Source organism: Ochotona curzoniae, unplaced genomic scaffold (genome assembly GCF_017591425.1).
Source record: "Ochotona curzoniae isolate NIBS_2020 unplaced genomic scaffold, NIBS_Ocur_1.0 contig_1014, whole genome shotgun sequence".
Classification (NCBI taxonomy): Eukaryota; Metazoa; Chordata; class Mammalia; order Lagomorpha; family Ochotonidae; genus Ochotona; species Ochotona curzoniae.
The window spans coordinates 575,382-601,644 of NW_024464920.1; the positions used below are offsets into that span (position 1 = coordinate 575,382).

Here is a 26,263-nt window from a genome sequence, read left to right on the forward strand (position 1 = left end):
ACGGAGGCCCTCCCCACCCCCAGAGACCCGTAGCAGGCCGACAGGAGGCGGGGGAGAGAAAAGTTCGCGAGTGTCTGCGCCTCCAGCCGCTTGGAGGGGAGCCGGAGGCCTGCTCCCGGCCCCGCAGGCTGGAGGTGGCCAGGCGGCGGACGGGAAGCAGGGACCGCGCTGACCACTGCGCCGCCGGGCCCGGGGCAGGAGGAGCGGGCGCCCAGGCCGCGGCCCGCGCGCGCCCCCTCGTGGCCGCGGCCCGCGCCACACCCACGGCTCCAGGCCCGGTCCTCCAGGAGGCCGCGAGGGACTCCACCTGCGAGATGCTTCCCAGCTACCAGGGGCAACAGGCGTGCAGCGGACAGCAGGCCCTGGAAAGAGGCGCCCAGCTGACTCACTGGCTGCCTTCCTGGCCTGGCAAGGCCAGGGACAGCGATCAGGGCCACTGTCCTGCCCACGCCTGGAGCAGCCCTCACCTAAACCGGGGAGGCTGGGGCAGGAAACCGCTCCCATCCCGCCGCCCCGGCCTCTCAGCTCTCCTGCAAACCCCGTGGGACCTTCTGAATTGAGGTCTGGTGCAACAGGCCTCCCAGGGCCCCTCAGACGGGCTTCACTTACTCCCTTCCGCTCCTTTCCGGCTTCCCTTTGGTCCCCAAAATGTCAGGGACAAGACAGGCCACAGCAGTCTCTCCTTACCCAGCGGAGGTGGGGAGGGACGCTGCAGGGAGGGGTGTTAAGTGGCAGAGTAGGGATTGCAGAGGCTGACACCTGAGACTGGCAACACCGCGGGGAGGTGCCTTGCGCTTCCTCCATCACTCTCAGCCTCCTGTCCTGGACCCGGCTCTGAGCAGGGCTGGCGTTAAAGCTCATCCCACCTCTCTCTTAAGACAAACCTGGACGCCCTTTTCTCTCCCGGCTCCATTTCAGGTGTGTTGGCACCCCGCGTGGGGAGGGGAGGAAACGGAGGGAACCGTGGGGCAGGGAAGGGGCAGGTGACTTGGGAGACACCAGAAGGGCCTCTCACTGTTGCTGATTCTCTGCCTCTGGGGTCTCCGTGTCCCGCGCCCCAGACAGTGCCTCCTCGGCGTGCCTGCCCACGCCTGAACCCTCCCCGGTGCTGTGGCTCGGCCCGGAGCCCTGCCCACCTTGCCGGGGCCCAGGGTTCCCCGCCGCCGGCAGGGTCCTGTCACCCTGCCAGCAGGTGCGCGGGGTTTCCGTGTCGCTCCCGTCGTCGGACGAGCCACTGCGGATGCTGAGCGCCTCAGCCTCGTCCGAGTCCGAGTCCGGGGCGGTGTGGCGGCGGATGCGGGACACGGCTTCCCGCAGGGCCCCCGCGTAGGGCCCGGGAGCGCGCACCCAGCCTCCGCCGGCTCGCCTCGGGGCCGCCGAGCCTCGCGCGCCCGGCGCGCAGCCCGTCCCTGCCGCGGCCGCCGCGGGGCCTAAGGCCGGCTGCTCCGGGCGGCCCGGCTGCTCCGGGCGGCCGCCCCGCGGGCTCGCTGCGCCCACCGGGAGCCCCGGTATTCTGGAGGTGCGCTCCTCCGGGGACGGGTCCCCCGGCTGCCCGCTCTCGGCCTCGCACCCACTCGCCTCGCCCTGCCCGAGCGAGAGGCGACTGCTCAACAGCTGCTTCTGGCAGCCGGGGGGTGAGGCCGCAGCCGGCTCGCCCTCCTGCTGGCCGGGCCGGGGCGGGCTGGGGACAGCGCCCCCGGCACGCGGCCCCTCGGAGGGCAGGCGCTGGCCTCCAGGGGTCGGCACGTACTGGGCCTTGATCACGACGCACGTGGCGTCGATGACAAACACGCCTTCCCCGCGAACCGGGCCCCGGGAGCTGCGGGGCAGGGTGTGGGCGCGGCGGGCCGCCCTCCCGTGCCCGGGGCCCAGGCCCTGCTGGTGACCCAGGGACTCCTTCCAGCCGGTGCCTCCCGGAGCCCAGGGTCTGGGGAGGGTCTGGCTCTGCCGGGGCGGCTGCTTTCCCGGGGAGGGAATCCAACATCGGGGGAGCCAGGTCTGCCCTCGCCCTTCCTTGCTTTCCCTGGAGCCCTTGGGGGGTTGCCTGGGCCTGGGCGCCGGGCGCCGGGGGCTGGGAGTTGGGGTGGCAGGCCGCGCGACAGCTGTCTCGGCTGCGGAGCTCCCCGCCACCGTGGCCTGAGAGCGGCGGTCGCTGCCACTGTCCAGGCCGGCGGCAGGCGGGCCCAGCCTCTTGCTTGCGACCCCTCGGCCCCCAGACTCCGGCCGGTTCGCTCTGGGGGCGCCACAGCCTGGTGAGCCCCCCAGCAGACCCCGGCCCTGCCGGAGACCCCAAGCTCCGAGGACGTCCCGGTAGATGCGAGGATCCAGCCTCTTCTTGGCGCTCCCACCCTCCGTCCTGGCCGGGGTCGGAGCAGGGGCGGACGCGGCCAGCGCCTGGCATTGCTCCGGACTTGGCTTAGTCCCTAAGGTCCGGTGGGGACCCTCGTAAGAAGGCGGGGCCACGTAGGGCGGCGGCCGGTCCCAGCGGCGTCGCAGCGCCGTCCCCACCGCGCCTCGGAGCAACAGGTGAGCCTCGTAGCTGGGGGGTCCCGGCCGCAGACACCCCCAGGGCCCTAAGCCCGCCAAGCCCGCCGCCCCCGCCTCGCCTCCGTGCGCCTCGACCGACGGGCGCGACGCTCTGCCCAGCGGCCCGGGCCGCTCCCGCCTCGTGGGGCCGGGGAAGCCTGCAGGCTGGGCCGCCCGAGGGGCGTTCCGGGGCTCGGGGCGGGGTGGGCCCGGGGGGCTCCGTCGGACCCCGCCGGCCTTGCGCCTTTTTCGCTCGGTCTCCTTGGCCTCCCGCTCCTGCGACGCCGCTTTCCTTTTCTCTTGCTCCCGGGCTCGGACCTCGGCCGGGGGCCCCGCCCGCCAGTTGGTGGCCTCCTGCAGCACCCTGGAGGCCCAGGGCCGGCGGGGCGGCGGCTCAGGGGATCCCGGGCGCGGCCTACACCTGGGACAATGAGCAGGAACCCAGGTGAGCAGCTTGTGCGGGAAGGGAGCTGGGGGTCGGGGAGCTGGGCGCGCCGGAGAGCGCGGGGGGCCACCGCGCGCGGGGGTCTGTGCGAGTGTGCGTGCGTGCGCACGTGAGTGTGTGTGAGGGCTGACGTCCAGGAGGGACTCCTCGCCATCGCTCCCTGCACATTTCAACAGCGGCTGCCCCATCTCACCGCCTGCCCTTTCTCACACCTTCTGGCCTCCCCAGAGAGGCAACGCCGAGTCAGGCCGAAGCCCTCAGAAGGGCGTTGGGGAGGTGGGGGCGCGGGGAAAGAGAAGCCCTCCTCCCCACCCACCCCACGCGCAGCGCCGGCTGGTGCCTTCGGGGGTCCTGGACCCCACTCCCTGCCCCACCAACTCCCTCCTCCCTTCACCCCCCGCCGTCACTCACGTGCGACTCTGGGGCCCGCGGGCCCAGGGGCCGGCCTGGAAGTCCATGAGCTGTCGAGGAGGGGCTGGGCGGCTATAACGACAGGAGATGGTCTTCACTTGGATCACCAACAGCTTGGACTTCTGCACCCAGAGGCAGCTGACGGGCACGGGCTCTTCCCCCCGGAGCACCCGGGGGCTGTCGCGCCCCTCGGCGAGCAGCAGACCATCCAGCATCCTGCCCCACCCCGCCCCGGCCCCCCACCCTCCCACCCGCCCCGGGAGCCCCCTCCCAGCCCCGGGAGCCGGCGCCCACTGCAGAGCGGCAGGCCCAGAGACTGGGAACTATATATACCCGGGCACACGTGTGTGCCTGTCTGTGTGTGCGCGCGCATGTGACACAGCGCGGACGGCTTGGAGCTGCTACCTCCCCCACGTGCACGGCCGCCCCCTGGGCCCAGGATTGGACGCCCCTTTCCAGTGCGTGTCCCGCAAACCTGACGGGACCACACGGTTGGACGGGGGAGGGACTTCTGTTTCCTGCCAAACTGACAATGTCCCCCCAACACACACGCACACCCCACCACCACCCCGCCCCCACTTCTTCAACCTCCCTGCCGTTTTAACTCTTTGCTCTCCTGCACAACAGGCCGCCCTGCCCTCCCAGCCAGGGTCCTCCTGCCTCGGACTTGGATCTGACAGGGAGTGGTGAGAGCGGAACTCCGGATCTCTTGCCTGCCACTTCTGTCTGCTGGTTTCCATGGGGTTGGGGTGCAGGAGGGGCTGGCCCAGGCCTGGGGGGCTATTTTTAGCGGCAGTGGCATTCGGGTGCAGAAATGATGAGTAACCGGCTCCCATGCGGTGCGGAGAGGAGGCGGTGGCTTTTAGGAAGCTTTTGTGCGGCTCTGGGGGCGAGCTGCCTCCCCCCGGCCCCCCAGCTCAGAAGGGGTCACCCCCTCTCACCTATTCGGTGTTGCATCCCAGGGCTGCTAGGACAGGACACAGGACTCTGGCTTGGCTGCCCCACCACCCCCATTCCTGATCATTGTCCTTGGGCACCCATGGAGCCCTCCCCCCAACCAATGCAGAGGCCATGGTTTGAGGATTATACTGTTCTGTGCCCACACCACTCTACCTAGCCTTATGGGGTGGGGGAGCAGCAGAGTCCCATGCTCCCTTGGCAAAGCTAACCCCCTAGCAACTGAACTAAAAGCAGTTGGCTTCCCAAGGCCGCGTTCCCCTCCCCCCACCCAATGCCCAGTTCACCCAGCCTCCCTGGAAGCAGCCCCTCGTTGGGGGGCTGGGGAGGGCTGTTGCTAACACCCACGTGAGCCCCCTCCCCCTGGAGCCTACACCAGGTGTCCCCTGATTCACCATGGTAATGTTGGTGGCAGCACAGCCCACGCCAACCCTTCCAAGCAGAGACTTAGCAACCATGCCTGGCAACCATGGCAGCAGCTCCGAGTGGAAGGGGGGGGTGCAGGGAGGGGAGAGAGCATACATAGCAATGGTTCCTCAGGAACACAGGACACTTTGCTCGAGAGAAATGGGTAAGAACAGAGGCCTGGGGGTGTCCACGGCAGCTGTACCCTCAGGCTCAGGCTGCCTGCTTGGGTTTCAGAGGAAAAGCGAAACCTGCCAGTGTGCTCTGTATGACAGCGCACGGACTTTCAACAACCCAGAAGGGATGTTGAGGGGCAGGGATGGGCTTTCTGAGAAATAGGACTTAACAGAAAACTCACCCAGGTACCCTGCTCTGCAAGGCAGACCTCTTTGAGAGACCCTGAGCATCCTGGACTGTTTTCACCCACCTCGGTTCCATGCACCTGCCAACGGCACCGATGCCTCTGCTTCCAGGTGCTTCCTTCCACTGCAAGTCCCGCTGGAGTCCGAGGCCTTTTAAAGCCCTGGCCTCCTTCATAATGGAATGTGACACAAGCAGACGTCCGTGCTTTCCACCGTAACCCTCCTCCCCCCACCCCATAAACATTCTCTAATTCCAATAACCCAGAAGCCTCCCTCCCCCAAGCTGGGGAATGTGCTGAGAGCCACAAAGGAGGAGATGCAGAAACAGGGCTCCTCCAGCCACCAGGAGATGAGTTCACAAGGGCTCAGCGCTCTCCACTGTGTCCCATCCCTTTCTGATTGCTCCGGGCATAGGTGGGAGATGGAATCAGACCCCAAGGTAGCAGCAAAAAGCACACCTCACACCCTGCAACCTTCCATCTGGTGCTGACCATGGTGGTCCTTATCGGCAGCCACCGTCCCACTGCTCCTCCTCCTCTTCTCAGCCCCGACCCCCAGCTCATTCTCTTCTGGGACTGGGAAAGACAGTGCCAGCTCAGCACAATCCCAACACCACGCAAGCTTCTCTGAGAGCGGCCCCTACTCTGCTTGCCCTCCAGGGCCCTAGGACGGCGAGGGGATGCTCCTTGGCTCCCAGCTATGGCCCAGGCAGAGGGAAAAGGGAGAGTGGGGACAGTGACAAAGGACAACTGAGAAGCAATGAACCCCCAAAGTCCGACTGGGTTTCAATGCCAGCATTAGTTCTTCCTCACTGTGTAGTCGACATGGTTATTCAGCTTCTCTGTGTCTGGGTTTTGAACTGGGTTGTGAAGCTGGAGCAGGAATAGATTCTACTGTTACTTTGAGGATTCAATGTACAGGTTGAACATGCTTAGTTCAAAATGTTCCGAAATCTGAAACTTTCCGAGTGTTGACAGGATGCCCCAAAGGGAAAATTCCACAGCTGACTACATGACAGGCCACAGTCAGAATGCAGCTGCACAACTTACTACTCAGCATCCCAGAAGGAGAAAGGACCCTCCCAGAGGCACTCTGGCAGCAACACACTTTGTTCCATGCATAAAACTGTAAAAAAAAATCTATAAAATGAATTTTCTATTTGGACTTGAGTTCCACCCCCAAGATGATCTCATTATCTGTATACAAACACTTTGAATTAAATGAAACAGCACAATTCCATCAAGAGATTTCTGTCATTTAATTAGATTTGTCATAAAAAGCAACGCACTTGACCCTCTCTCCTGCCTGCCGCATCCCTTCATGTGAACATGGCCCGGGAACCCCAAAGGCCTCCCTGCCCCGGATCTCCCTTGCCCCAGGTCAGGAAGAAATGTCACCAAGTGGCCTCAGCCTGCAGGAGTGAGCGGACACTGCGAAGAGTTCTGTGGTGCTACCTGAGGGCGGAATCGGCAGCTAGGCAGAGGTGAGCAAGGGCTGGATGTCTCTCTCAACCTGCCCGGGGGGCGCAGAGCCCACAGCTCGCCCATGAGAACAGGGGCTGGCCCACCGAGACTCCACTTCTCGGTGTGAGGTGAGGCAGCCACAGTCCCTCAGCCCTCTTCCCTCCTCAGCTCCCCAGCTCCCAAGCAGGAGGGCCGGGGACCCCCCCCCGAGCAGTGCCCAGTCCTCACTGTCCAGGGTTCCCTGCTCCAGAGAGCTTCTGGCAGGCAGTGAGCAGGTGTATCCCCTGCTGCTGCCCGAGGGCCCCCAGCTCAGGGCTTCTCTCCTCCTGTGAGTACCAGAGCCTGCAGGATGTCGGACAGTGATACGATGCCCTTGACCACATCGTGCTCATCCACCACCACAAGTCGGTGAACCTGGCACAGAAGAGCAGGGGAGGAAGGGTGTGTTGCCTTGTGCCTCGGGTGAGCCCTTCAGCGCCCCCTGCCGACAGCAGGCACTCAGCTGCTTTCCCAGCCCATCTGGGGGTGGCCGGCCCTACCTCCGCTTCCACCAGCCTGTTGATGATGGTCTCGAGGGTCTCATGCAGGTAGCACTTGAGGACACCCTCGAAGTAGTGTGACCGATGCTGCAGGGCTTTGGTCACAGACACATCCAGGTTATTGTAGGTCTTTTCTGCTGCCAGATTCTGGGGTGAGACAGGAAGGGCTTGCAGAAAAGCTAGGGAACCAGGTTCCAAACCCTGAGCCCACCCAGGCTCATCACTAAGACTTCGGGCAACCGTCAGCCATGCCCACAAGCCATACTCAACTTGTTCAGCTCCTCTGCAAACAGGATTTCAGTGCTTGAAAGCTTCTAAAACCCCTCCCTCTCCACATTCAACACCCCATCCCCTTCCTTCCCCACCTCCCAGCCCCGACCCAGTCACTCACGATAACATCGAACTTGGAGTAGATGTCCACCACACGCCCTGCGGGGACAGAGAGGCTCAGCAAGCAGGACGTGGCATCCAAGTTCCCCAGGCCCCAGTCCCGCTCAGACCGAGCTGAGGGGAACGCAGACTTCTTGGAGCCCCCGGGACTCCTCCTTGGGCCCGATCTCACCTTTCTCGTCTACCACTGGTAGGGCTGAGACTCGATGCTGGACAAAGATGCCCAGGGCTACATAGACCGGGGTGCTGGTGCGGACCATGGCGATATTGGCATAGGTGCCAATCTGCAGCTCTTGCAGAGACTTGGACATGAATTCTGGCTTGGGGAACTCAGTGATCTGAGGAGAGAAGCATCAGCTTGATTTTGTCAAGGCCCCCAGCCCAGCCTGTATGGAAGAAGTGAGGACCAGGCTGGAGAGCACTTACGAACAGTTTGAGGAACTTGAGGATGCGCTTGTGGGTGAGGATGTACAAAGTGTTGCCTGACTCCGGGTCAATAACTGGCAGCCTGTGGATCTTGTTTCGAATTAGCGAAGAGACAGCATCGAACAAGCTGTGGGAAGGCAGGAGCTGATGACTAGGCCCACGGCACCAGGGCCGAGGGTGGTTAAAAACTCCTCAGCGTGCATATATGAACAAGGAAAGTGGGGGCTGCGGGAATAGGGGGTACAGTGTCAGCTGACAGAGAGAGTGCACTGGGAGGAATATTCTTTTCATCTATTATATTTGTCTCTGGGTCTTTGTATGTTAAGGGCTGTTTCAGCTTTGCTGATGGTAAGACTTCCTTTAACTTCTTTTTATTCTTATTGATTTTTATTTTATTTGAAAGGCAGGGCCACAGAGATCCTCTATTCAATGATTCACTCCCCAAATGTTTGCAACAGCCTGGCTGGAGCAGGAGCTGTCTGCATCTCCCACGTGGTGGCAAGTACCCCGGGCCTGAGCTGCCACCTGTTGCCTTCCACTGTGCACATGAACGGGAAGCTGGAATCAGAAGAGCAGTCAGGACCCAGCCCAGGCACCCTGAGAGGAGCTGTGGGCGTCCAGCACCATAAGGCTGGCGGCCCCTTCTCTTTCTGGCCAACTGGCCAGGACTCACCTGGCATTAGGAGAAATGCAGACGAGTGGCTTAAAGGAATCTTGTAAGTACACCTCTGGAAGGAGAAAGGCATGGTTCAGAAGCAGCTCGGGGAGAGGCCTCCAGCCCCTCACCCCTTCATCACCTCCCCCCCCCCCGCCCCGACTCCCCTCACACCTCTCCACGTTTCTATCTTGTGTTCTTCTAGTTCATAGATTTGGACCTGGAAGCAGAAACAACAGCCCTGGAGACCAAATCTCCTTGGCTCCTTAACCCTTGGGGCGCCCTCACGGCAGAGGAGGCTCTCTGGACTGGGAAATGGCAGCGGCCACTGGGCGAAGGCTCCTTACCAAGGCTGACTTATAGTAGCGGTGCAGAATATTGATGAAGTCAGTGATGGTCAGCATGCCTGGAGGCCAAGACAAAAGCCCCTCAACACTGCCCAAAGCCACTTTCCCTGCGCAGCACGCCATACTCCAGTCCGGGCGCTTCGACTTACCCACAAAACTCTGCTTCTTACTGTCCCACAAAGGGGCAGCTCGCACGCCGTTAGTCACCAGTGCAAAGAAAGCTTTCTTCACCTGCAGCCAAGAGAGTAACACTTTTTTTTAAATTGCATCCAGGCATTTTTAAAAAAAGATTTATTTTTTATTATAAAGGCAGATCAGATTCAGAGAGGAGAGACAGAAAGAAAGATCCTCCATCTACTAGTTCTCGCCCAAATGGCTGCAACAGCTGGAGCTGAGTCAAACTAAAACCAGGAGCCAGGAGTCTTCTCTGGGTCCCCTCAAGGCCCTGGACCATCCTCCACTGCCTTCTGAGGCTATAGGCAGGGAGCTGGGTGGGAAGCGGGGCAGTTGGGACATTAACTGGCGCCCACATGGGATCCTGGCGCCCACAAGGTGAGGCTCCAGCCATGTGCCTTCTCACTGGGCTTGAGAGAAGCACTGTCACAGGGCCTTCACAGGGCAGGACTGTCAAGAAGAGGGATTGAGTATGTTTTAGAAGGGCAAGAATATGCCCCTCAGTAGCAGACAGGATGGGAGGTACTGAACCGAGGCTGCAAGCCAGGGGAAGAGAGAGTCACTCACCTGCAGAGAAGTATCAAAGACAACCAGTTTGGAGCTTGTGGGAATCAGGTCATAGCAGCGATGGGACTTCATGAAGGATGTGTACACGCTGTTGTTGGATTCTGGAGTGTCTGCATCGGGTATGACAATTAGTAGCTTCCTCCCATGAACCAACTCCCAGTCAAAAGGAACAGGAAGCAAAATGGCTTCCAGTTTCTCAAATAGTTAAACAATAGTTTCTGCAAGACTCTCTATTCTACCTGTTACCACAAAGCCAGGATAAAACCCTTAGGGGACATTTCATCCAATCCCTACCTTCAGGTAAAATAAATCTATGGCTACCCCCTTAGGTTAAAAACAAACAGAACCCAGCTGGCTAAGACCTTTTCTAGCCTAAAGAAAAGCTTTTTCTTATTTTTAATCCAAGTTCTCCTCCTGTATATTTAGCACATTTTTACTTGATAACTTCTCAATGAAGAGAAAAAAAACGAAGAGTGCATCTTAAAATTCTCCCAAGGAAAAGTTACAGTCAAGACGGGGCCATGTCTCATCCACTCGGGGCTGGAGTCCAACGCTTAATCAACGTGGCCCAAACACCCTGAGAGTTTGGTTGAGGATCATTTTATGAATTAAAAAAAAAAAAAAAATCATCCCACCCAGCCTAGACAAATGGGAGGTCTTCGACAGCCTGAATGTGTCACATCACACAACCCTGACAATTCTCCGAGATGAGCACTGCCCCATTGTTTGGAACAAATAGATGATGCAGCTAAAGAACCATTCAAGGTCATTATCACCAGTGAGCAGCAAAAAGGATTCAAACTCAGTTTCCTAATTCCAAAGTTTGCTCTAAAGTCCAGATTGTTTTTCAACAGCTGTGTTTCATTTTTTTTTGTTTTTGTTTTTGTTTTTTTAAGATTTATTTTTTATTATTTTCTCATTGGAAAGGCGGATATACAGAGAGGAGAGACAGAGAGGAAGATCTTCCGTCCGATGATTCACTCCCCAAGTGAGCGCAACGGGCCAATACTATGCCGGTCCGAAGCCAGGAGCCTCTTCCGGGTCTCCCACGCGAGTGCAGGTTCCCAAAGACTTGGGCCGTCCTCGACTGCTTTCCCAGGCCACAGGCAGGGAGCTGGAAGGGAAGCGGGGCTGCCGGGACTAGAACCGGCGCCCATATGGGATCCTGGGCGTGCAAGGCGAGGACCTTTAACCACTTGCGCCACCGCGCCGGGCCCTCTGTCTCCTTTTAAAGAACACGTGTGTATCGCTCTTTTGTGAATTTTCATTTTGGGTCATGATTCACTCTCTTGCTTCTTAGTGCTATTCCCTAACGAGGAGTCCATCACACAGGCACCTACTGGGAGTCCCTGTCCACCCACAAGCAATTCTTCCAGGAGTTAAGCTATAATGTTGCTTACAGGAACACTTAATTCATTTTGACCGAGGATTCATTATTCAGAGTTAGGCTAAATGACAAAATTTTTTTAACCTTTCTTTAACAACTTGTTTCCCCTGAAGTCAACAGCGGTCTTGTCTTTGATTTTCTAAATATGGTATTTAGAAATAATTCAACCCCAAACTCTTCTCCAGCTGTTTAACCGTAGACATCTCTCCGAAGCCTCGGGCCTGCTCGGCCTGCTGTGCTGTACAGAGCTGCCTCCTGGGGGTCCTCCTTCATGTCACTCCTCCACAACCACCTGTTCCCTGCATCCCATGCTTCCATCGTTTGCAATCATCCCCTGGTACTGCCTCAGCACAGCTTCCAGAAGCCTACTGAGAAAGGGTGCGTGGGAGGCAGATTTTTTGAGACCTTCCCTGCAGCCTGTGCACATCCTTATTCTACTTCATCCGTGACTGGGGATTCGGCTGGAATCAGAATCCCAGGGTGGGATGTTTTCCTGCGGACTGTGGAAGGCAGTGGGCGTGCTGAGTCCCCAGCTATTGGTGACTTTGTAGCTGCCTTATCTTTCCCTCCCTGGAAGCCCCGGGGATTGCATCTTTGTTTCCAGCACTCTGAAATCTCCTCATTGTGCTTTGGGCGGGTCAGTTTCACCCACTGTGCTCAAGATTCCAGTCCTTCCCACATGGTAACTACTGCACTTCAGTTCCGGGAAATGTTCTGCAACTTGCCTTGATTATTTCCTTCTCTTTGTGCTGTCGTTTTTCTCCTCCTGTAATTCCTAAAATTTAAACATTTGACCTCCTAAACGGATCCTTTAAAATTTGCTTGGATTTCTGTTTTTAATAGGCTCTTGTTCTGAAAATACTTTAATTTATACATCTTGTCTGTTTAGCTCCACTTTCTGGGAGATTTCCTCACCTTTATTTTCCAAAGTTCCTACTGGGGTTTTAATTTTTTTAAATATTTATCATATATATATAGTATTTTATACATATTTATATTTTTAAGATTTTATTTTTACTGGAAAGTCAGATATACAGAGAGGAGGAGAAACAGAGATCTTCCGTCAGTCGATTCACTCCCCAAGGGACCGCTACAGGCAGAGCTGAGCCGATCTGAAGCCAGGAGCCAGGAACTTCTTCCGGGTCTCCCACGTGGGTGCAGGGTCCCAGGGCTTTTTGGGCCATCCTCAACTGCTTTCCCAGGCCACAAGCAGGGAGCTGGATAGGAAGCCGGGCCACCAAGATACAAACCAATGCTCACATGGGATCCTGGCATGTGCGAGGCGAGGAATTTGGCCACTAGGCTACTGTGCTGGACTCAAGATTTATTTTCTATACATTTGAAAGGCAGAATTACAAAAAGAGATACAGAGAGAGGGGTCTTCCATCTGCTGATTCACTCCCTAGATAGTCACAATGACAGGAGCTAAACCCATGTGAAGCCAGGAGCTTCCTCCGGTCTCCCACAGGGTGCAGGGGCCTAAGGACATGAGCCATCTTCTGTTGCTTTCCCAGGCTATAACAAAGAGTTGGACGGAAAGTGGAGCAGCCGGGACTCAAACTGGTGCCTGGCATGACAGGAGGAATCCTTGCCACCTACTGTGCCACAGAGCTGACCCTTGGATTTTTAATTTTTGCTATTACATTTTTAATTTCCAATACCTCCTTTTTGTTTTCTAAATTGTTACCTTGTACTTGTTTCATAGTGGAACTATACTGAAGTTTGCGTGTACAATTATAAAAGTTTTCCTCTGGTCTTTTCATTTAGTTTTTAAGTTTATTTGTCTCTATTTATAGGAAAGGCTGAGAGAGAGAGAGAGAGGGGAAAGGGATCCCCTACCCACTGCTACTCTCCCGTGATGTCAGCAAGGGCTGTGGCTGGGCCAGACCAAAGCCAGGAGCCAGGAACTCTGCTCAGGTCTCCCATGGGAGTAGCAAGAACTCCGGTACTTGGAGCTACCAGCTGGTGCCGCCCAGGAAGCTGGATCTGCAGTGGGGGCAGCACTCAGTCCCAGGTACCAACTATGGGATGAGGACCTGATCCGAGGCACTCGGACGTGGGATGTGGCCATCCCTCAGCTGCTTGACCTGCAGTGCCACAAAGCCTGAAGATGATGATTAAAGCTTTCTTCTTTGGGTCTGGACTATTCTCCCCCAGTGAACTTTTATTCTGTATGTTTCCTTTAATGCATGTATGGGTGGGGACAAGCTTACATCACTGTCTTTCATAGAGTCTTTCTTTGAAGAAAAAAAAAAAAAACTTACTTATATTGGAAAGGCAGATATACAGAGGAGGAGAGACAGGAAGAGCTTTACACTGGTGGTTCACTCCCCAAGTAGCCACAACAGCCAGAGCTGAGCCAATCTGAAGGCAGGACCCAGGAGCCTCCTCCAGATTCTCCACACAGGTGCAGGGTCCCAAGGGTTTGGGCCATCCTCAACTGCTTTCCCAGGCCACAAGGCAGGGAGCTGGATGGGAAGTGCAGCAGCCAGGACATGAACTGGTGCCCACGCGAGATCCCAGTGGATGCAAAGTGAAGGTACAGCCTCTGAGCCATCACGCTGGGACCCATGGAGTCTTTCTTTAGAAGTCTAGTATCCGGGAGGTGGGTGGGGTTTCTCCCTTTATCTCCCCCTTTACCCCAGATACAGGGGAAAGAAAAGCAATAATATGGAAACAATAGTCTTACCCACTTTCCTGTAGCCCTTGACCCTTTGTGCCCTAATCAACTACGCAAAGACTGTCAAAAATAAAGAAAAAAAAAGTCTAGTATTCATTTGGTTTAAAGGAGGATTTAAATACTTTCCTGAATAATAAATAAATCTTTGTTGTTGTTGTAGCCCAAAGAGTTAAGTCACAACATGGGTCGCCTGCATCCCATAGAGATCCTTCATCTACTAGTTCACTCCTCAGATGCTGGCAATGGCCGAGAACCAGGAGGCAGAAACCTGGTACTCACACCATCACTGCTGTCTCCCAGTCAAACTAGGAGCCTGGGCCAGAGCGCAGAGCCAGGACCAGAACCTGACATTGCCAGGAGACAGCAGCTTAACCATGGCACCAAACACCCAGAACTGGACCTTTATTTTTAAAACTGGGGGCCCAGTATGGTTGCCTAGTGGTTAAAGTCCTCGCCTTGCACATGCTGGGATCCATATGGGTGCTGGTTTGTCTCCCGGCAGCCCTGCTTCCCATTCAGCTCCCTGATTGTGGCCTGGGAAAGCAGTGGAGGATGGCCGGGATCAGAACTGGTGCCCATATGGGATCATGGAGCATTCAAAGTGAGGACCTCAGCCATTAAGCCACCGCACCAGGCCTTAAGCAAATAAATCTTTTTTTTTTTTTTCAAAGAATTTATTTATTTATTTTTATTGGAAAGGCAGATATACAGAAAGAAGGAGAGACAGAGAGGAAGATCTTCTGTGCGATGATTCACTCCCCAAGTGAGCGCAACAGCTGGAGCTGCACCGATCCAAAGCCAGGAGCCAGGGACTTTCTCCAGGTCTCCCACGTGGGTGCAGGGTCCCAAGGCTTTGGGCCGTCCTCAACTGCTTTCCCAGGCCACAAGCAGGGAACTGGATGGGAAGTGGGGCTGTCGGCATTAGAACTAGCATCCATATGCGATCCTGGAGCGTTCCAGGCAAAGACTTTAGCCACTAGGCCACCGCGCCAGGCCCAACAAATAAATCTTTAAGAAAAAAAATTATATGGTAGTTTAAGGATTTGGTTTTATTTTTTTCTGTGAAAGAATATATACAGTCTGCCATGTTTAACTGAAAGTTATTTTTCAAACTGGAGAACTTAGATTTTCTTGGGTATCCACTGCACTGACAATTAGATACTATCATTTACGTCACAGACCCACAACTGTGTTGGATCTGGTTCCTGGTATTTTTGAACGTTTAAGTCAGTTTCCAGGAGCAGGTGTTTTAGCACAGTAGGTTACGCTGTGCCTACGATGCACATATCACATATCAGAGTGCCTGGGACAGAGTCCTCCCTTGGCTTACGACACAGCTTCCTGGTAATGTGCACCTTGGGGAGTACCAGAGGCTGGTTCATGTACTGGGGTCCCTGCACCCACATGGCAGAAGACCCAGACAGAGCTCTTCGGCTGCAGGGTCTGCCCTGATGCAGCACCAGATGCTGAAGCTCGTGGAAATGCATATTACATTAAAAAAAATCAGTTGCTGGGCCTTGCAGAATAGCCTAGTCTTGCCTAAATCCTCGCCTTACACGCAACTGGGATCCCAATATGGATGCTCATTTGTGTCCCAGCTGTTTCACTTTCCATCTGGGTCTCTGCTCCTGACCTAGGAAAGCAAACAAAGTCCAAATCTTTGGGACACTGCCCCCATGTGGGAGACCTGGAAGACGCTACTGGCTCCTGCCTTTGGATTGACAAAGCTCTGGCTGTCGTGGCCGCTTGGAGAGTGAACCAGTGGATGGAAGATCTTTCTGTCCCTCCTTCTCTCTGTATACCTCTGCCTTTCCAAATAAAGAAATAAATCTTTAAAAAAAAATTCAGTTGCCAAGTTTTAAGAATGTGAAGAATTGCACATAAATCCAACTTCCCAGCTTCTCTTCAAAATCAGAAGATCTGGCAGTAACAGGTCTTCCTTGATCAGATGTGGATCGTGGCTGCCTCTTTTTAGAGATGACAGAAGAGCCACAGGTGGCATGGTCCTACGCACTCCACGTCTACAGTGGCATTCCTGGCTCTCCTGCCTTGGTGCTAAACGCAAACACATTCAGAAACAGAAAATGGGCACCGACACGCAGAACTTAACATGGCCACATGAGCTTTCTGAATCCCATCACGGTGCAAGCAGAAAGCGCAGAGCTCCGCACTGACAATTCACACACTGCTGATAACCGGTTCTAGGATCCTGACTGTGCTACTTCCTGAAGTCTGTGCATGCCTCCTATTTAATCCTCCAGGAACCTGGGTGTCCCCAGTGTCAGAAACACATTCTAGAAAGATGGAGTGTTCCTGTGCCTTCTGCTTCCCTCCCGATGGCTTCGGGCAGTGCCACTCCATCGTAGGCCTGGTTTTTAAAGGATTAACGCTTCTACTTGCAGATGAACTTTTAGGGTTTCCAGGCCCTTCCGTAATTTCCTGTCCAGTGAGCTTGCTGGGTGATGGAGTCTTGGCGGCTTTGTTGCTGGACTACTCAGAATGAAACAGGGACTTCTAAAGCTTAGACATGGTTGGTTCAGAGTTGCCTTTCCTTTCACGTGATTTGATTACTGAAAATACTCATCAGCCCCATTCTGCCCAAGACCTACTCCTGGGTTATTTCATCAAACCACTGCTCCTGCTCTGTGCTCACTGGCACATTATGTGGCCCAAGCAGAACCCTAGGGGAGATTCCAATGCATTGCTGAAGGCAAGTTCAGAGTGAGGTTCATTTTCTGCAGGACACTGACCTTGAGGATGCTCATTTTCCAGGACCGGGCAGCTATCTGAAGTGACCTGGACAAGAGATAAGAGACACACAGGTTCAGCTTAGCCCAGGCTCCTTCCACATCCACTTGACAACGTCAGAGGAGGGGCTGGTGCAATAAGGACATCCCTTGAAGCTTTCATGTACCTTATCTCATCTAGCCTTCATAACTACCCTGAGGTAGATACTACTATTGTTAACCTTACTTCCCAGGCTAGGAGCCAAGTTCAGAGACATTTGACAATCTGCTAGGTGGAGTAGAATTCGTATATACCCTTCTGCCAAATGAAACATTAGGTCTTAAAAAAAATAATAACATCACACAACTAGAGTGTAGGGATGATGATTTTTAATCTAAATGTATGCTTTCCCAGACTCATTCACCAAGCAGCTGTGGGGACCACACTCACATACACTCCTTACCATTGAATGAGAGCCACATCTGGGGTGGATCTGGGGCTTCCAGACAGGAGAGTGTGAGTGGCTGAGGTATGGGGAGCAACTGGGGACAGCTGCTGCACAGAGGGGACCCTAGCTCCCCAAGGCACCTCTTCTGAGTTAGAACTCTGAGATGAGGAAATCCCATTGTTAGGAACCAAGGGGGGAACATAAGGATTTTCATGAACCTTCCAATAGGTTTTGGCTTCTTTCGCTTTGGGTAACAGTCCCTAACTAACTTAAAGGCAAAGCTTCTGTGTCAAAGGAGCCTTGAACCTGGAAGGCCACAGGCAAGGTTAGGCTGGAAGGCCAGCTCCATGGAGAGAACAGACATCACCTCCCTGCCCCCTCTCCAGGCTGTGTAAGATGACCGGCTTGGCCTGTCTTGGCATGGCCACTGGAATAGCTTCCTCATTCACACAGGGGAGATGGCTGTGTGACGACCAAGATGCACGTCTGGAATGCCAGTCTCCTAAAAATCAAGAAACAGCTACTTCTGTGGAAATGACTGTAACCGCTGAACAATTCTTACTGCTGTTATTTCATTCATTATCTGTCCCCACGGACTAGAGATTCCTAAAACCGACAACTATCTTGTACTGCGTGGAACACCTAAACATGGAGTTTTGCACTTATAATTGTTATGTTTTCTAATTCTCTAATGAGAATAGAGATCTAAGGCTAAGTTACAGAAAGAGAAGAGGAACATATGGGTGTACATCAAAAAGTTCACGGAAATGGATTTTTTGGGAAAAAAGAAGTATGTAAGCACAATTTTTTTTTTTACATCAAATTAAATGCCATACAGACATAGTTATTCGGGAGGCACAGAGGGCTCCTATCTGCTGCTTATTCCACAAATGCCCCCAAACTGTTAGGGCTAGGCTGGCTCAGAGCAGCAAGCCATGAGTCCAAGCCAGGTCCACCAAGTCCACTGCTGCCCTGTGGGCTGGCAGGGATCCAACCACTTGGCCCTAATCGCTGCCTCCCAGGATCTACACTCAGAGGAAGCTGGAATAACAAGCACAGAAGCAGACTCAGGTGTGGGCCAGAGGCGTCTGAGCTGCTAGCTCTCAAGTGCCCATGCTCAGCACCGGGGCAGTGCCAGGGGTCCACCACCCACCGGACCCTATCTTTCTGCCTCTGCTGTCTCCCTCTTCAGTTACCAGAGCATCTCAGGCTTTGAGGGAACTTGCACCTGCAGCAGACAGGGACCACCCACTCACTGCTTTCCCAAGCGGCTCAGTTCATTGAAGGGAAAGTGCCGAGCGCAGTCCCAGTACACACATACTGCCTTACTCGGGCATTTTCCTCACTGGAAAACACAGTTCAGACTCAGCACGTCATACAATACCTTCAAACTGATCTTAGCCCTTGCTCCCACCATGAGCAAAATCTAAAGCTTTCCACTGACAACCACCCCCCCACCCCCGTTATTATCCGCATATCCCACCCTCTGTTCCGGCTGGTACTGTGGTCACTTCTCCTCTGCCTCATCACACTGCACGTGCTCACAATGCAGCCCACAGCTGCGCGTGCTCAGCCCTCTCCCTCTCCCGTCAGGCTAACCTCTCCAACCAACTCTCCTTTTTCACACACAGTTCCCATCAGTGGAAGCTTACTCACTTCACTAAGTCTGAAGACTCAATTAGAAGTCTGTATCAAAATGCACGGTACACCCTAACACAAGTAGTAAAGAATGATACCTTGTTTTGAATTTAATGGACTCAGACTCTATTCTTCCTCAAAACTCTTTAGGAATTGAGCCTGCCTGGGTGATCAACAGCCAATCACTTTACCCCTTCCATCTGCTGGTTTTTTGTTTTTTTTTTTTTTTTGACAACCTGAGGGATATCACTTTCAAAACGTGTAGCAAAATAGTATCTCAAAGATCAGTGAGCCGGTGGCCGGTCTTGCAGAGTTACAGCCAGTCTTCCGGGAGGGCTTGGGGAGCGGGAGGCGCCTCAGGAGTGCTCCTGGGAGGGAGGTGGTCCTGCAGGACCTGCAGGAAGGAGGCGGCGACTCCACAGCCAGCCTGCCGCCGATGCGCGGTGCCCCGCGCCCGCTAAGGGCTGCAGAGCAGAACGCCCCCCAAGCGGCTCGTGACCCCGCGTCAGGGCAAAGCAGACTGGGGGAGGGACACAGCACAAGCAGAAGGGGCACAGACCCCCGGCTACGCACTCGGTGGAGCCGGACTACGATCTGCAAGAGCCTGAGCTCCCAAGAGGACGCGGAGACCGCCGGGCCGGCCCGGAACGGCGAGGCGCGACCTAGGTGTCGCTGCCCGCTCGCTGGGAGGGCACTGCGGGTGGCAGCCGGGCAAGGGCGCGGCCCAGCTCTGGGGCTCGCCGCACGGCTCGAAAGCCCGCCTGCCGCCGGCGTGCCCCCGCCCGCTTCCTAACGGGGGTCTCGGGCTCCACAGCGCCCCCCGCCGCCCTCCCGCGCTCCTCACCGTCTCCATCGCCACTGGCGCCCGCTCCGTTCCTTCGCTCAGCTCAGGCCCCGCCTCCCTCCCTCCCGTGCCGCGACGCCACTTCCGCCTACGTGGGGCGCGGGCCGGGAGGCGGGGCAGCTGCCTTTCCGGCGGGCCCGGCCGCAGCCCTCCTCCCCTCTCCCCTCTCCCCGCCCGGGTCCCGGAGCGCGGGGCTGGCTGACGGCGAGGGTTACAGCACGGAGCCGCTTGTATTTAAAATGTTCTTTTTTTTTATTTGCCATTTAAAAACAAACTTGGAAGAAGCAAAATCCAAAAACTTGCCCTTTGCCTCTTGCAACATAAATTATGTACAGTTCAGAATGATCGCTGATACAAAACATGCCGAGGAGGGGGCGCTGGGGCGGAGGGAGGGCGCTGTAGAAAGGGGACCATTTCATCCGTTGTTAGGAAGGACCAACCTTGCTGTACAGGATACACACAACACAAAATAAAGTCTTCACGGGATTCACACTTGTCAGCGATTTATTTTTTAAAAAGGGGGAGGGTCCTGGAGGTGAGAATAGAAGACTAAAGGGGAAAAACTGAAAATCAAATATGTGCAAGTGTAAACCAACCCAAAATACAAACACGGGGGTGGGGGCAGCGGGAGGGAGGAGGAAATTCTGATGCAATTATACAGGCAGGGTATTAAAAAAAAACAAAAAGAAAAAAAAACCAACAACCAAAATTCCAACCTTGTAGCTTGGGTCTGAGTTATAGTTTATATAAAAATTAAAAACTGTATAAGGTTTCTTTACTAACTTCTACAGGACTATTGGATACCTAGCATAGCTTACAAAGTCTGCCCAGCTCCTTTGCCCAATCCCAGGGCCCAAGCCCCAACCAGAGCCCGACTCACACAAGCCAGTCGCCCCCTCCCCGGAGCCTGGACGTCCAAGGGCTGTGGCTTTGGGGGCAGCCCAGTCTCCCCACTGTCCGATTTAATTACAGCGGTTCTTGTGGGAGTGGGGGTGTTCTCTTAAACATCTGTAGCTTGAAACAGTTGAGGAAGCAGCTTTGAAAAAAAATAAATCTCCTTACCCCCCATCAATCCACAACCCCCAGAAATTCAAAACAAAAACAAACCTAAAATCACAACAGCAACTGTGCCCCCCTCCAGCAGGCCTGCCCGTCCGTCACCACCGAGCCCACTCCTGCACGCCAGACAATTGATTCTTGAAAATATTACAAAATGCCCTTTGCCCACAGCCCCTAGGAGAGAACTGCATATAAGCTTCATCTTCATTCCCACGCTCCCAACCAGAGCGCCGTCTGGGGCCTCACCCACCCCCACCTCCCCTCACCCCCAGAAAGAGGTTCAACTGCAGCACAAGCTTGGGCAGAAAGGGGAAGGGTAGGAGGCAGGGAACCCATCACCCTCTGGCTCCCCCTGGGGTCAGCTCACTTTTGTGCGTTATCACATAGTCTAATGATAGAATCAGGTGGGCCTAGCCCAGCCTCTCTCTGTACCCCCACCTTACAGCAGTCACAGCCAGGGGGTAGGGGAAGAGGGTGGGGGTGAGGAAAAGGGCGGTAGGTTGGGTAATGGAGGGGGCCCCCCCACAAGGGGAGCTCCATGTGTCCGCCCCATGCCCCCTACCATTTATAAACTGGTTTTGTAAAAAGAAAATAGATATATTTATATAGAATATATAAAGCACAAAAATTAGTAGTTTTACATTTGCTCTCCCCGGGGGTGGGGGAGAGGGGAGGGCTCTCACCTCCTGCCGGCTCCCCCGTGCCCCACAAGACTATGTACAACCCCATGTATAAATAGATAAATACCCCCCACCCTCCCCGCGCTGACACTAAGCTCCCCACCCCACATCACCACCCCTTCCCACCAGACCAGCAGCAGTTTGGTGACTGAGGGCAAGTGGGAGCTCCGGGCCACACCCTGCCTCACTGGGTGCGGGCATGCCTCTCGGGCCAGCCCTCACCCACCCCACCCACCCCACACAGGGGCTGCAGGGCCAATGGGCACATGATGAGGTTGGGAGAACAGGAGGGAGACGTCCCGGTCCTAGGATTAGCACATCCCTCCTGCCCATGTCCAGACGGAGAGGGAAGTCCCAGAGCAACCAGGGGCCAGTCATCCCCAATCTTCACCATCATTTGCCTCAACCACCATCCCATGCCCATAATTAAAAACGAAGATGGATTTTTTGTTGTTGTTTTTTCTTCCTCCTCCTACCCCCCTTCCACCCACTCAGAAGAGGGCAGTGAGGTGGGGGAGAGGGTTGGGGCAGTTGGGGGCTTAGAGAGGGTCTCACATTTCAAAACAGCAAAAAATCCAACACTTAAATGAGGTAGGTGTGGGTGCGGGGTCTCCTTGCCCGGCTTGCCCAGCGTGCCCTCCTGGGCAGCTTGGCGCCTCTTTCCCGTTCATGTTGCATTTGTCAGAGTGGAAAACAAGGAAACACAAGCCATAGAGAGACAGAAACACAGAGGAGAAGAGCGAGACAGAGACAGATCAAGCGGGAGGGGTGGGAGTGCGGGGGTGGGGGGGGCAGGACCCGGCAGGCAGGGCCAGGTGTGGGACCCGGCCTTTGGGATTGTCACGCTTAGTCAAGTCTCTTTGCAGCCTTGAGTCGGGCTAGAGGAGTAGGAGGGGGCAGCAGGGCTTTGAGGCCCCACATCCTCCTCCTTTCCCTGCTGCCCCAGAGGCTTCTGGGTAGCTCCCGGCCCGTATCCCCCTCAAACCTGAGATGCCCAACGGCTGCTTCTGTCTGGCCCCTCCTAGAGCTGGGGGCAGAGATGCCAGCCTGAGGGCCGGTGGCGGGGAAGGGGTTGTCCCTGGTGCCCAGGGTGGGCTTGGCCTAGGGCCCTTCTGCCCCAGCCTCCTGTGCCAGGGGCTCCGGTCAGCCGGCAGCCCCAACCCTGGGTCCTGGCTCTGGCTGCTACCTCTCTTCCCCCTCATCCCTTTCAGGGAAGAGGTTGGGGGTGGAGAACTCCCCTGCCTGGTAGCCTCAAAGCTTCTCAGTTCATCCATTTCCGACAATTCCAGGCTCCACAGTGGCAGGGGATCTTGTGCTGATCGTCCTCAAAATCAAACTGATAGTCATAGGTCAGCTGCAAAGACAAGAGCACACACTCAGTGCCAGTCCCCGCGAGGAGTCATGCAGACAGAGCCCCGCGGCCAGCTGCCAGGGGACCGCAGCTCTGTCACCCAGACGCCGCCCTTACCTCCTCTCCCTTGGGGATTCGCCGGCTGGAGATGATGATGATCTTGTCCTCTTTGTCAAACGTCACGACCTCCGCCACGCAGTTAGGGGCACAGGAATGGTTAATGTACCTGGGCAGCGAGACAGAGCCGGGGATGCCGGGGATGCCAGGGATCTGAGTTGAAGAGATCCTGGTTCCTCGTGGCTATCCTCAGGGATCCCTAAATCCTTCCTCCCTCTCTTACTGCTTTTACCTGGCAGGGCCACCGGTCAACGTGGCATCAATCACGTGCTCATTGTTTATTCGGAACATGTAGATGCCTCGATTCTGCAAAGGCACAGGTGTATCAGAACGGCAGTGGGGCAAAGGCGAACAGGGCACACACCCTTTAGTTCTGCCGCCTCTCCCACCCTACACCACCCAGAACCTGACTCTTAGTCAGCTTTGGCCGTGTGGGCGCCCTGTCCACCGATACCTGCTCCTCGTAGATCTTCTCCCGCCGGTTGGCCACCTCGTTGCGAATGATGGTGCCGATGTACTCGATGACCATCGTGTGCTTCTCTAGGTCCTTGGCTGCATAGAGCCCCAGGCCCTGGATCCGGGAGCGAGCCAGATACACGTTGTTCTTCCACTCAGTGCGCAGCCGTCGGTACTGGGATGACTTGGAGTGCACAAACTGCTTGCTGTACGGGGTGTGGGTCTCGCCTGTGAAGGTGCTCTGATACGCCTTAGACATGCTGGTGCTGTTCAGGGTGTGGGGCCTGGGAGGCGACACAGTCCATGACAAGACAGCCCTCCCCAGGCCGACCACACACCACATGCTGCCTCAACACACAAGGCACTCGGATGTGTGCGCCGTGGCAAGCACGAGAGTGGAGTGCAGGCCACTGTGTGGCCACAGCTCACTACAGGGGCCCTTTCCAACCCCCCCAGTGGCAGAGACAGCCCAGGATGGGGAGTGAGGGTCTGAAGGGGGTGCCAATTCCCCTACACTGAGCCTGCCCTCCCTTCTCCCCATTTCCCACCACCCTCTCTGCCGAACCACCGTCAAGGACATGCTCCTCTGGGAGCCCTTCCCCAAGCAGCCGGGGCCTAGAATGTAAGATGACAGTTTGCTCAGAATGTGCAAGTTCTGCCTCCTAAAGCTACGGGAAGCCCTGCCAACAGGGGCCATGTCTCCTACGGCAGTCTGGGAGTGCCCAGCCTGCAGATGGCACCCCTGCCTGCGTGCGGACAGCCTCTCTCTGCTGGCACCTGGGCTCCTGCAGCTGGCTCAGTGCAGGGGAATGACTGCTGCTGGAGTGATGCCGTTCCACCACCCAAGGGCACCAGCCCAACTCCTGCCCATCCCAGACCAGTGGTTTTCAAACTTTTTTTTTTTTTTAAGCAAAAATCTCACGCCACTGTACCCTTCCCCAAGATATTGGTTGGAACTCCAATGCATAAGCTCAATGAAATGGGTTCTTCATTACATTCAATTTGAAAATTAAGGAATCAGGTTTGTCTGGGAGGGCCAGGAACCGCCCACTGACTCCCATGTTCTGGGCTTCGTGGAACACATGCACTCAGTTTGAAAACCACTGTGGTAGAGAATCAAGGACTAAGGTTGAGGAGGAGTGGAGTCTGTGACGTCCCAGAGGCCTACCACCACGATTCTGCCTCCCTCTACCCACGGGCCAAGGACAGGCTACTGCAGTACACAGAAGGAACAGTGACCCACAAGTCCAGAGGTGAAGGTCTGTGTGACCTTGGTCTAGCCACTTCATCTCGTTGGGTCTCGTTTTTCTTAGCTAAGAAATGGGGGTCATACCACCTGCCCTACCTACCTCATAAGGTTGTTGTGAGGATCAAATGAGATAATGGATGTGAAAACGCTTTGAAAAAAAAAGTATAAAGTGCTATACAAACGTATTTTGTCACTACAACTTTAACTATTTATGACCAACTTAGCCTGGGGAAGGGAAGGTGACCCGAGCACTCCCGGAGTGTCTGAGATTTGGGAATCACAGGCCCCCCCTGGAAGCAAAAGAGGAGTCTGGAGAGGTGACCGGGTACCTCACCATTCTCCTAACAGTTCACCACCATCTGCCCCCAAGATCCCCAGAGGCCACTCCCAGGGTGTCCAGTACACCTGAGCAGGCTTAGGGAGGCGGCGAGGGGGCCCACAGGGATGCCTCCACGCCCTATGAAGTGCACCCCAACCCTCACAACAACACATCCATGCCCACACCCCTTGAGTCCTGCGTCACAAGCTCACCGTTTGTAGTGTGTAAGGATCTTAGGCTCGGATCGGGCACAGCCAGTGGGATTGATCATAAGAGGCAGCTCCATCAGGGGGTGGCGTCCATAGCGGAATAAATAGTTCTGACAGCTCTCCACCCCAGGCAGCTGTGGGCACAGGTTGTGGTATCTTAGCTCAAACTCTCCCCTGCCTCTGCCAGCCGGCCACCCAGCTCCCAGCCCCTCCTTACTGATTCAGCTATGCGGAGCACCGCGTGCACTGTCAACCCGAAGAGCTCCTCGCCCTTCAGGTACTCGGGGAAGAGCCGCAGCATGTCAGCCTCCTTCCTCATGGCAGCCACAGGCTCGATGATGCGGTTCCAAACGGCTACGGGAGCGAAAATGGAAGCAGCCCTCAGAGGCTACCTCTGATGCTGGAGGGCACGGCCACCATTCCCTATGGGTATTTCATGAGCTGACAAAGCTGAGTCCCCTAGGCCCTGCTGCCACTCTGCCTTCTTCCTGCTAGCAAGACAGGAGGGGGCAGGCATTTGGTCTAGTGACTGAGAGGCCTGGATTTCACCCTGGCTTTGGCTCACGATCCCAGCTTCCTAGGATGCAGACCCTGGGTGCAGGAGTGAGAGCGAGTACTTGGGTCTTGACTACACAGGGACTCAGACTGAGCTTCCAGCTCACAACTTCAGCCCAGCCCAGCCCAGCCCCTATTACAGCAGGCACCTGGGAAGTGAATCAGTGGATGGGAGCTTGGTCTATCTCTCAAATACATTTTTAAAACAGAAAACTTAAAAAAAAAAAATTGAAAAGCAGTAGCAGCAATTAGGCTATCAATCTTAGAAGGAATATCACAGAGTCTTGCAGCACAGACACAAATCCAAGACCCAGTCTCTGTCAGAAGAACAGGCACGCTTTAGAGTTGGGAAGAGCTGGGTCCAAGCTCCAGCACTGACCATGGCTGCACTGAACACTTCAATTGCTGAGACCCAGTTTCCTTATGTTTTTGAGTGGGCATAATCATAGGACTGCCAAACCGTGAATCACTGAGCGTAGCTTGTGCTGCACTGTACACACTCAGGAAGAGGTACCTGCTTTATTGTTATCCTTATTACTCACACTGAAACTAAGATCAAAAGAATGTTGTCTAGGAAGCACATGGGGCGACACTGGCATCTCCTGGAGTGCACACTCAAGGCCCAGCTGCTCCACTTCCAGTGCAGCAACCAGCTGATGTGCCTGGGAAACAGCACAACTAAGTACTTGAGTCCCATGTGAGACCCGGATGGAATTCCTGGTTCCTGGCTTCAGCCTCGCCCAGCCCTAGATGTTGTAGCTACATGGGAGATGAACCACCACATGGAAAATTTCTCTCTGCCTTTCATATAATAAACATTTTTTTTCCATTTTTAAAAAGATTTTATTTTTACTGGAAAGGCAGATTCACTGAGAAG

General features: G+C 55.3%; 3 protein-coding genes across 4 annotated transcripts in view; all 3 read right to left on the bottom strand.

Moving 5' to 3' along the window:
• Positions 1-1,011: 1,011 nt before the first annotated feature.
• On the bottom strand, positions 1,012-3,597 carry DDN (dendrin). Its single transcript, XM_040977688.1, has 2 exons — positions 3,383-3,597; positions 1,012-2,947 (listed from the first exon to the last, which is right to left on the bottom strand). Exons 1-2 carry the CDS (start codon positions 3,595-3,597, stop codon positions 1,012-1,014), a joined length of 2,151 nt encoding a protein of 716 aa, XP_040833622.1.
• Positions 3,598-6,347: 2,750 nt separating this feature from the next.
• Positions 6,348-19,471, bottom strand: PRKAG1 (protein kinase AMP-activated non-catalytic subunit gamma 1). Of its 2 annotated transcripts, none has more exons than XM_040978564.1 (12): positions 19,392-19,471; positions 16,485-16,530; positions 9,668-9,820; positions 9,076-9,157; positions 8,927-8,985; positions 8,754-8,799; positions 8,598-8,652; positions 7,925-8,051; positions 7,671-7,836; positions 7,500-7,537; positions 7,109-7,255; positions 6,348-6,983 (listed from the first exon to the last, which is right to left on the bottom strand). In XM_040978564.1, the coding sequence occupies exons 2-12, from the start codon at positions 16,497-16,499 to the stop codon at positions 6,879-6,881; spliced, it is 993 nt and encodes a 330-aa protein (XP_040834498.1). In that variant the 5' UTR covers positions 16,500-16,530; positions 19,392-19,471; the 3' UTR covers positions 6,348-6,878. The 2 variants fall into 2 exon arrangements, with proteins under 2 accessions (XP_040834498.1, XP_040834508.1); XM_040978574.1 differs by having other exon boundaries at positions 9,668-9,777; positions 19,392-19,465.
• A 151-nt stretch (positions 19,472-19,622) lies between these two features.
• Positions 19,623-26,263, bottom strand: part of KMT2D (lysine methyltransferase 2D) — a 41,351-nt gene continuing 34,710 nt past the window's right edge. The window contains exons 51-56 of the mRNA XM_040978588.1: positions 25,049-25,185; positions 24,835-24,965; positions 23,053-23,338; positions 22,831-22,904; positions 22,599-22,707; positions 19,623-22,484 (exon numbers count right to left, since the gene is read on the bottom strand). Of these exons, the coding sequence (XP_040834522.1) occupies positions 22,392-22,484; positions 22,599-22,707; positions 22,831-22,904; positions 23,053-23,338; positions 24,835-24,965; positions 25,049-25,185 (830 nt within the window). The 3' untranslated portion in view covers positions 19,623-22,391. The remainder of the gene's footprint in view (positions 22,485-22,598; positions 22,708-22,830; positions 22,905-23,052; positions 23,339-24,834; positions 24,966-25,048; positions 25,186-26,263) is intronic.

Bases quoted from the DNA above. Each gene is read 5' to 3' on its own strand.
- DDN (XM_040977688.1), bottom strand. From the start codon at position 3,597: ATGCTGGATGGTCTGCTGCTCGCCGAGGGGCGCGACAGCCCCCGGGTG. The intron at 2,948-3,382 runs GTGAGTGACGGC...TCATTGTCCCAG, and splicing joins CGCGGGCCCCAGAGTCGCAC to GTGTAGGCCGCGCCCGGGAT.
- PRKAG1 (XM_040978564.1), bottom strand. The intron at 7,256-7,499 runs GTGAGTGACTGG...GTCTCACCCCAG, and splicing joins ACTCCAAGTTCGATGTTATC to AATCTGGCAGCAGAAAAGAC. The intron at 6,984-7,108 runs GTAGGGCCGGCC...CTTCTGTGCCAG, and splicing joins ACAGGCTGGTGGAAGCGGAG to GTTCACCGACTTGTGGTGGT.